This window comes from Oncorhynchus mykiss, chromosome 22 (genome assembly GCF_057628025.1).
Source record: "Oncorhynchus mykiss isolate SJ-2025 chromosome 22, ASM5762802v1, whole genome shotgun sequence".
Lineage (NCBI taxonomy): Eukaryota > Metazoa > Chordata > Actinopteri > Salmoniformes > Salmonidae > Oncorhynchus > Oncorhynchus mykiss.
The window spans coordinates 14,863,278-14,873,635 of record NC_143043.1 but is presented as its reverse complement, the minus strand read 5'-3'; the positions used below and the strand labels follow the sequence as shown (position 1 = coordinate 14,873,635).

The 10,358-nt window shown below is 41.5% G+C and overlaps 1 protein-coding gene across 1 annotated transcript; it reads left to right on the top strand.

The window, feature by feature from the left end:
- Positions 1-247: 247 nt before the first annotated feature.
- LOC110501412 (uncharacterized) lies at positions 248-9,236 on the top strand. The gene is made up of 7 exons (XM_021578962.3): positions 248-744; positions 1,161-1,246; positions 1,818-1,917; positions 6,038-7,141; positions 8,525-8,588; positions 8,695-8,819; positions 8,907-9,236. The coding sequence occupies exons 2-7, from the start codon at positions 1,202-1,204 to the stop codon at positions 8,936-8,938; spliced, it is 1,470 nt and encodes a 489-aa protein (XP_021434637.3). The 5' UTR covers positions 248-744; positions 1,161-1,201; the 3' UTR covers positions 8,939-9,236.
- The last annotated feature ends 1,122 nt before the right edge of the window (positions 9,237-10,358 follow it).

The following is a 10,358-nucleotide window of genomic DNA, read 5'->3' as shown; positions in this document are numbered from 1 at the left end:
TTGTGGGCGTTGCCATGGCGACGTTGGCGAGCTAATAAACTCATGCACAGAAACACATAATCGGGTCTAACGGTCGAATCTAGTTTGTACCTTTAGATTTCGATCAAATTAACCATGGAAGAAATGTTAACTTCTCTCATTTACTAATAAAATCCTGACCTGGTCTGCTTCACAAGCGTTTCCGGAAATTTTGTGATGTTGCACCTGAAACTCTGTGACAGATGTGCGAAAGAATTTGTCGCACCTCATTTACGTCATCAAAGAACAAAATGTACACTTCTTTGAATTATGAACTGAGCTTTGTTGCTTTAAAATAAGTAAGGTGACTTTAACAAGGGAGAAAACTATTGCCTGAATAGAGATTTACATAACTCATGTCAAGATGAGTTGAAAAACTGTTTCATGTGTTATGCAGCTGGACCTGAATACAAAAGCAGTATGAAAACAAAAGGAAGTGCGGAAAACAAACTTGATAGCTTCCATCAACTGTGCATTATAAATGTTGATATTATGTTGAAAGTTATATAAAAACTGTTGCACACTGTTACACTGATAGAACAATGGGTTAGTTATACAAAATATTTGCTGTTATCTTTGCCACAAGCACTTTCATTGCACTGATGTGTTCCGACTGGAGGAGGGGGCGTGTACTGTCACTGGTTGAGCTTCTGTTACGTAAAGCCGCTTGATGCTGTGACCACCAGGCAGACAGGAGCTTCAAGATTTGCCCTTCCAGACCTATTGGTAGATATCCTATTTTAATTCTAACTTCATAGCTAGGCTATAGAAATATAGCAAATATCCACCATTGGTCGAACCTTAGTTTGAGGATGCTTCCTGACTAAAGAAGCCATTGAACTTTACTAAAGTTTGTAAAACTTTCACTGAATTTATGGCAACGGCATATTGGCCCCGAGCTCACATTCGTAAAGAAGAATTAAAATACAAACTGGCAATCGCATAAATTATCAATCATGTAATCGTTCTATATTGCAGACGTGTAATAACTATTGTTATTACTGCTTCAATGCACACGTTTCATATTTGTTAATTGTTAACTCACTTCCCTAACAATGATCACATGCATTCTGTTATAAAGTGATGATAAAAAAATTATGGAATATATTTTTATTTGTTTTGTTATTAAAACACACACACAGATCAAGCAGTGTTTCCATAGGAAGGATTTTAAAGCGCAAAGATGGCGGCTTCCTTGCTGAGGATAGGGCGACTTGGCTCTCTCAAGGTAATGAAATGTCATGCACATAACCACAGTATTCTTTAAAGTTTTAACGCACCGTTGTTTTCGAAAAGACACCTATAATAACCTGCTCCTTTGTTTTTCCATTTGTGCTGAGAAAAACTTGAGTTGTGCGCTTGATTGGATTTTAGAAACATGGAAAGCGCTAGCAAACGTTAGATAACTTAGCTATCCAGCTAACGTTAGCTGTATACTTTTCATATCAAGTGCACACGTGGTTAATTTAGAATATGAGAAAATATTGAGTGAGTAAACAAGTTGTCAAAGTATATAGCTATATCAGCTATTTATTTAAGATTGTGACCGCTCGCTAACTTTCTATACGTAAACGTTGATGTTAGCCAGCTAGATGGCTGGGTGGTGGGGCCTACTCGCCATGGCACGAATCTAGTAGGAGTAGCTAGTCTTCTGCTATAGCTAACATATCTGCGCTTAAATGTAATAGCCAACCAACTCAACATTGACCGTTAACTAACTGCAAATCAAGTTTTGTCTGACAATTATTAGTTTGTTGACGTCATGTGAATTATCACTAATTCGTGTGTACTTTGATCAGTGCGTGCAGGCGGAGAGCTCTTTGAGGAGAGCTCCTGCAGCTGTTGCCTTATGCACGAATGCTGGTGGTCCCAAGAAGCCCAAGAAGAGCAGTTCAGAGAGTAAGTACAATTATTTGTAGTGTATGATACTTGAGCAGATTAGTGATGTGGAGTTCACGAACGATTGGTTCTTTTTGAACAACGCTTTTTACGTACTCGAGTCATTATTAGTTGTGCATTTAAGCATTTCGCGACACTCGCAATAACATCTGCTAACCATGTGTATGTGACCAAGAAGATTTGATGATTTGAGTGACTGAGTGACATTTAAGTAGTTTGTTTGACCTGCTGACAGTAGGGTTGGTATATGCTCCTGCGGCGCTAGAGTCAAATCAAATTGTATTTGTTAAATGCTAAGTAAACAACAAGTGTAGACTAACAGCCCATGTGCTGGGATGGGAGGTAGATGCAAGTGCCTAGGGAACGTATTAAGACCCCTTGACTTTTTCCACATGTTGTTACTTTACAGCCTTATTCTAAAATGGATCAAATAAAAATCAGTAATCTACACACAATACCCCATAATGAGAGAGAAAACAGGTTTTTAGATTTTTTTGCAAATTTATACACATTTAGAAATAGATACCTTATTTACATAAGTATTCAGACCCTTCGCTATGAGACTCAAAATTGAGCTCAGGTGCATCCAGTTTCCATTGATCATCCTTGAGATGTTTCTACAACTTGATTGGAGTCCACTTGTGGTAAATTCAATTGATTGGACATGATTTGGAAAGGTATGTAAGAGCAAAAAGCAGGCCATGGGGTCAACGGAAGTGTCCATAGAGCTCTGAGACAGGATTGTGTCGAGGCACAGATCTGGGGGAAAGGTACCAAAACATGTATGCAGCATTGAAGGCCCCCAAGAACACAGTGGCCTCCATCATTCTTAAATGGAAGAAGTTTGGAATCACCAAGACTCTTCCTAGAGCCGGGGGACTATTTAATCCATTTTAGAATAAGGCTGTAACATACCAAAGTGGAAAAAGTCAAAGGGTCTGACTACTTTCCGAAGGCGCTGTATATACAGTACCAGTTAAAGTTTGGACACACCTACTCATTCAAGGGTTTTTCTTTTATTTTTACATTGTAGAATAATAGTGAATAGATCAAAACTCTGTAATAACACATAGAATGATGTAGTAACCAAAAAAGTGTTAAACAAATAAAAAATATATTTTAGATATATTTAAATAATATATTTTCTTTAAAGTAGCCACCCTTGACCAGCCTTGACAGCTTTGCACACTCTTGGCATTCTCTCAACCAGCTTCGCCTGGAATGCTTTTCCAACAGTCTTGAAGGAGTTCCCACATATGCTGAGCACTTGTTGACTGCTTTTCCTTGCCTCTGCGGTCCAACTCATCCCAAACCATCTCAATTGGGTTGATGTCGGGTGATTGTGGAGGCCAGGTCATCTGATGCAGCACTCAATCATTCTCCTTCTCGGTCAAATAGCCCTTACACAGCCTGGAGGTCTGTTTTGCATCATTGTCCTGTTGAAAAATAAATGATTTTCCCACTAAGCGCAAACCAGATGGGATGGCCTATCGCTGCAGAATGCTTCATAACTATGAAATAACATATGGAATCATGCAGTAACCAAGGAAGTGTTTTTTTTTGTACATCTTTTGTATACCACCCATACCATGTCACAACACAACTGATTGGCTCAAATACATTAAGGAAAGAAATTCCACAAATTAACTTATAACATGGCTGGTTGAGAGAATGCCAAGATTGTGCCAAGCTGTCATCAAGGCAACGGGTGGCTACTAAACAAATCAAAATATATTTTATAATATTTCTTTTTTGGTTACTACATGATTCCATGTGTTATTTCATAGTTTTGATGTCTTTTACTATTCTACCATGTAGAAAATTACAAAAATACATTACTAAGGTTGCTGCGTTCTATGTTGGGAGTCATTTTATATATTGCATTGATGGTATCGCATTTCTATAACTAAATAGTTCGAAGATTGAGAATATAAGAATAAGACTACATAATGGCAGTTTGTCGGACAGAGGTCTCTCTCGAGCTATCACCAGCTTTCTACTTCCTTAGGTACGGATAACGTGGTTGGAGGAGTTAGTACCATGGCTAGTATATGGATTTTGATTGGTTTACGGTTAAGTTTTTCTCTAACAAAAAAGCAATTTTTTTTGCAAAAATGTGCAAGAATTGACATTACCAATAAATGGAAATATGTTCAGAATAAATAGACACGATATGCAAAAACCAGCTCCCCCTCAACAGAGATCGATCATCTCGAAAGCTAAAGCAGATAGCTTGCTTCGGCCCACCGCCTAAACGTTGAAGTTCGACTTCATGCATCTCTGTTTTGGATCTATTCCAAAATGCCTGGCTGTTGTCTCGACAGAATTTTGCTTTGCGGATTTCATCACTGCTAGCTTGAGTTAGGTGTTTTATTTTTTAATGCACATGACTGTGGCAATAATCAGAGGCTTTGTCCATGGTAATCTCATTTAGACCCTAAGTTTATTTGAAACGGGTGTTTATTTGCTGAAATATGTCGCCATGCTCAGTTTAAAAAATTTAAAGTTTTACGATACTTTGTTTTTAAGCACACTTTTACAAGTCTGTCACAAGTGACCGCTCCAATAAGCCCCCTATGGTGAGCAACATTTGAATGAGAAGCTTGTAGAATCATGACTCAAGTTTAGATCATTGTTCGCCAGCAGGGTGCCCTGCGTGCTCTTGGCATCAACGGACTCGAATGAATGAAATGAGTCAAAATATTTGTTATTTTGACTGGACAAGAGAAAGATCAGTCAGTAAAAAGAGCCCAAATTCCCATCACTAGAGCAGATGTCAATTCTTGAGCACAGTGAGAGTGCTCAAATTGTGGTACAAGTATAATTAGGCAAATAGACTGACTAACTCCAGAAACTGACCCTTTTGCATCATTTTGTTGGATATTTTACAAAGGCATCAAATACTTGGCACACCATGACAAAGTGAGAGACTAGGCTGTGAACCATCTAGAGATTTCATTTAGCTGTAATAAAAGGGCCCAGTTCGGCATTAATCTGTTGCCCCAGGAAGAAGAGGATGAATACCCAGTGATGGCAAGACTGAATAAACACCCCAATCTGGCTGATTAAACACCACACTTGTGACATGACCACTCCATTTGTCCCAGAAGATTTCTATTTGTTGTGAGACTTTTAAATATGAAGTATTGTGGAACATTTCCATAACTAATCACTCCATAATCCTGCCTTTACTGAAGATTGACCAGCACTGTCATTATGAAGTTGCATAGAAGAAAGGTTTCAGATGCTGAAGACGGTGTGTACAGTAGGTGCCAAAGACATTGGCAGAAGTCAAGAAGATGTTTGGAGAAGAACTGAAGATGATAATCTAACTGAAGTCATCTAGGCCTACATGTTGAAGGGAAAGTGACGCTCAAATGTTCTTGGTTCCCTGGAGCATAAAGGCTGAAAAATCTAAAATTCTGAATCTTCTAGAGATTTTTTTTCTGCCTGCTACTTGTACCACAATTTGAGCAATTATCTTGGCTAGTTTAACCATTTAAAAAAAAATATTAAGTTGTGGTGAACATTTTGAATTTAAAGTCTTCCTTCCCCAGGTGTCAACATTTCTCAACTTTCAGTAATAGGCATATAAATCTGTTATTTTTCAAATACCTATATCCTTAAGTTGAATTGTCAATTAAAGTTAGTCTTATCTAGTTGCCAATTTTTGTTTAGTGGCACATAAGCACTTCAATTATGAAACTATACTTTGATTCACATTTGGGGTTTTTAATATGTCCCTCCCACAGGAGGCTGGTGAGAGGGGGACAGTTCATAATAATGTCTGGAATGGATTAGTATCAAACTGTGTTTTTATACCGTTAAGTGTGCTCATTCCAGCCATTACTGAGCTGTCCTCCACAATTAATGTGCCACCAGCAGTCCATTTTAATATTACAACAACACTTTTTGTACCCTTGCTTGAAATTTGACACTTGTCTAGTCACCATATGTGTCTTGCAAAGGGACATTCTTGAATACTCTGGGGGTAGCCATGTTGTGCTGGGTAAGTTTCGTCCACATTTTTATGGAAAAGTTGGTGTCCAAGCCTTTTAGACTACATAGAGTATGAATAGAAGTAAATAAATCCTTTGTTTTCACCCCTCCTCCGTCCTAGAAAAGTCCCAGGGCAAAACATACTTCGATATAGAGAAGCTTGTCCCACACAGAACATATGTGGAATTTCCCAGGAAAGACGCGACACCAGCAGCTGCTGCCGCAGCAGAACTTGCTGCCACCCTCAAACCTTTTGAAGCAGTTGCCGCAGAGCCAATTGTCGCCACCGCTGAAGCTGTAGCAGCTCCCGCTGCAGTCGAAGCCACACCAGTTGTAGAAACCGTTGCCCTCTCAGGTGAAGCAGTTGCTGAAGCCGCTGCACCGACTCCAGCCGCTGCTCTGGTAGCTGAAGCTGCCCCCATTGTTGAAGCCATTGCAGTTGAAGCCATTGCAGCCGAAGCCACTCCCGTTGTTGCTGCTGAAGCTGCTCCCACTGTTGAAGACATTGCAGTTGAAGCCATTGCAGCTGAAGCTGCCCCCGTTGTTGCTGCTGAAGCTGCCCCCGCTGTTGAAGCCATTGCAGCCGAAGCCACTCCCGTTGTTGCTGCTGAAGCTGCCCCCGCTGTTGAAGCCATTGCAGTTGAAGCCATTGCAGTTGAAGCCATTGCAGCTGAAGCTGCCCCCGTTGTTGCAGCTGAAGCCGTTGCAGTTGAAGCCACCCCTGCCTTTGAAGCTGCTGGTCCTGCTGCAGCTGAAGTTGCCACACCCGCTGTTGAAACTGCCACTGAAGACGCACCCGCTGTCGAAGCCGTTGCACCCGCTGAAGCCGTTGCACCCGCTGAAGCCATTGCACCAGCAGCTGAAGCCCCAGTAGAGGTCGCCCCTGCAGAAGCTGCCCCTGTTGAAGCTGCGGCTGAAGCCCATGTTGAAGCCGTAGCAGAGGTTCCAGTAGAAGCTGACCCAGTTGAAGCTGCTGTAGAAGATGCCCCCGTTGAAGCTGCGGCTGAAGATGTGGCTGAAGCTGCCCCCGCTGAAGCTGCAGCCGAAGCCCCTGTTGTAGCTGAGCTTGTGGCTGAAGCTACTGCAGAGGTTGTAGCTGGAGCTGCCCACGTTGACGCTGCCACTGAGGAGCTGGTAGACACCTCCCCTGTAGTGGCGGAGGCTGCAGGAGAGGAGCTGATTGCAGAGGCCCCGGCTGATGCAGTACCGATTGAGGCTTCTGAGGGTATACACCCCCCCCCTCCCCCTAAACCCTTCTCTCCTCTCTGTGGACCCTACAGTCTACCAACAGTCATATTTGTATTCCCATTTGATGTTAATATATTATAACTGTAAGGATAACTTGTAAAGATACCCCAAATCACAAAAGCGCTTTTTGTTCTTGCATTGGGCAGCTTATTGGCTTATCTTTTTTAGTGGGCTTATTTACTCCATGCTACCACACTTCTACATTGCAGCCATGTAGACTCAAGCCACACAACCCCATTCTCCTCTTTGTATTTGTGGTCCTTCTGGGATTGTGTGCATTAACTTGTAACCATGCTGCTTTGACCACCTTGATGCATGCATCTGGATGCATCATCATTTTCTCATGGGTTCATCTGTGATGGCCTGCACTGATCTGCTTGGCTCAGTGTCTTTCCGCACTTTATTTTGCCATATTTTTCCAGCACTCACTAATTCTGAACTGCCCTCATCTTTGTTTCTCAGCCTCTCCTTTCTATTTTCACTTGATCATTGTGATGTCATTTACCTGCCAATTAATGTATTTGCACAACTCCTCATATCCTCGTCCTCTATTCCCTTCACCAAACATTGTTTCAAAGACTTGATTCTCAATGCCCCTAATTTTGTTTTTTTATAATTAAAACTACTGTTTGGCGTGTTTATGTTAAAGATTATTTGTACGGTTAATGCTAAAGTTACTGTGTACTGTCAAAAGTAATGTTATGGTCATACTAACCGACCAGGGTTTTGGCCAGTCTGTTGCCTCTGGGCAGCTACTGACGGATTACATTGTGAAATGGGGTCTGATTTCCTACTCTTCCCTTGTCGCACTTGTTTTACCCAGGAGGTGCATGATATCAGTTATCTGTAATTGATCCCCTCACTTCTGTATTTGTTTGGTGCTGTATGAGATTACTTTGGAAATGTCAACTTTCCATCCACTTTGTGGTCAATGCACTCGGTGAGTTTGAGTTTGCACCTTGGTTGCTGTGTGTGGAATTAAACATGAGTAGGGGAAGAGGTTGTCAATTATTACCTTTTTTTATGTACATGAATTGGTTATGCAGGGATTTAAATTGGACATCTCAATCTCAAATATAGATCCAGTGTCTGCCAAGTGATGCTATGAACTTGTGATGCCTAGCATGACACGGAACTTATTTAACCTGTTACCTGACCTTTCACACTCAATCCTTTCCTCTCTTACCCCTGTAGATGCTATACTGTCTACCACTCCCAGGTGCTGTTTTGTGCATGAGGGTTTAGGTCACAGATGTGATTTTTTTTTTTTTTTATCATATGGTTTAAGCCAAAGGGGCATGGTCATAGTTGGAATTTCTGTGAATGAATGGAAAATAATTGTATTTTCTTGGACTCTCAGCTCAACTGGACCCCATCCAGAAGCTATTCCTGCATTCGATCCGCGAGTATTCCTCAAAGAGCGCGTAAGTGACAGAGTTATTTTTTTTTTGTGTGGCTAGCGCTTCGGTTTTGCTTACAATCACACCCTTTGTCATCAAGCTGACGTTTAGGCCTATTTGTCTCTCTCAGGGCTAGTGGTGGTTTGGTAGATGCAGGCCCTGCATATGAGAAGAACTTGGCAGAAGAGCTGACTAAACTCCAGAGGCTGTATGGCGGTGGTGACCTCACAGCTTTCCCAGAGTTCAAGTTCCCAGGTTAGTAGTTTTATAAAGGTCATGAATCTTTAAAAAAAAATGCGTTACATAGAATTCTCATCTCACACCCTTTCTCTCCTTCTTCAGAGCCCAAGTTGGAGGAAGTTGCCCCCAAGTAAACATCACCAGTCAACTTTTCTGTTGTCTTTTCCTGTCAATCTGTTCTTTGAAGTGGACATCTAGTAATAATTTACGTAGGCTACTATATCAAATCATGTTCATTAATTTTGTTTGTGGGGTATACAGCTGTTTCCGTATATCTAGAAATTCTCTAGCAAATTAGTCTGTATTAGACGTACGTGTTGGAGGACAAGCTGATGCTGCGCTTTGAGCTGTGAAATATGCTTTTGCATAGGATGAAGATCCAGAAATGTTTAAGTTGGATAAGGGAAAAATAAACTGATCCATATTGTTTTACTTTTGTCTCCGTTGCATGTTTCATCCGACAGTGGATCAATATGTTGTAAGTCATCATTGTACATCACATGCAATGCTTAAGTCAAGAGACTACCCATACACAATCAGTGGCCAGTTTATTAGTGACACCCATCTAGTACTGGGTCGGACCCCCCTTTACCCCCAGACAGCCTGAATTATTTGGAGCATGGAAACGTTACCGCCAACAGCTTGTACTGTTGACACCAGACAGAATGGGTAATGGACTCCATTGTTGGTGATAGCGTACCAATTGGAGACGCTTCTTGTTTTTAGCTGATAAGAGTAGAACCCGGTGTGGCAATCTGCTGAAATAGCCCATCCTTGACAAGGACTGACGAGTTGTGCGTTCCGAGATGATGTTATTTGCCTGTTTGTCCCGCCTGTTATCTTGCATGATTCTTTCTGTTCTTCGACCTCTCAATGAGCTGCCGCTACCTGGATGTTATTTGTCGCACCGTTCTCGGTAAACCTAGACACTGTCGTGCATGAAAAGCTCAAGATGCCTGCTGTTTCTGAGATGGCACCAATGATCATACCACGCTCAGTTGCTTAGGTCACTCGTTTTTTCCATTCTAGCGTTCATTCGAACAGTAACTGTGTGCCTGCTTTATATAGCAAGCCACGGTCATGTGACTCACTGTAGAAGCAAACTATTTTTGTGGATTGGGTGGTGTACCACTCAGTGTATGTATTGTACAACTGCACATAAATTCCTATGAATAAGATGAATACAGATTTGCCTTAACCTTTAATTACAGATGCTGTATGTCCACATATTAGATTTGGGGTGCCGTATATTGATGGAACATATCAGTGGAGGTTGCTGAGGGGAGGACAGCTCATAATAATGGCTGGAAGGGAGCAAATTGAATGGCATCAAACACATGGAAACCGTCTTTGTATTTTATACCATTCCACTAATGCTGCTCCAGCCATTTCCATGAGCCCATCCTCCCCAATTAAGGTGCCACCAACCTCCTTTAAAATGTGTACTTTTTTAAATAGGGCAGCAGGTAGCCTAGTGTTAGTATTGGGCCAGTAACCAAAAGGTTGCTGGTTCAAATCCCTGAGCTGACTAGGTGAAAAATCTGTCTGTGCCCT

Excerpts from the sequence above, each read along its gene's own strand:
- LOC110501412 (XM_021578962.3), top strand. The coding sequence starts at position 1,202 with ATGGCGGCTTCCTTGCTGAGGATAGGGCGACTTGGCTCTCTCAAG. Across the intron at positions 1,918-6,037 it reads CAAGAAGAGCAGTTCAGAGA|AAAAGTCCCAGGGCAAAACA; the intron begins GTAAGTACAATT and ends CCTCCGTCCTAG. Across the intron at positions 7,142-8,524 it reads ACCGATTGAGGCTTCTGAGG|CTCAACTGGACCCCATCCAG; the intron begins GTATACACCCCC and ends TTGGACTCTCAG.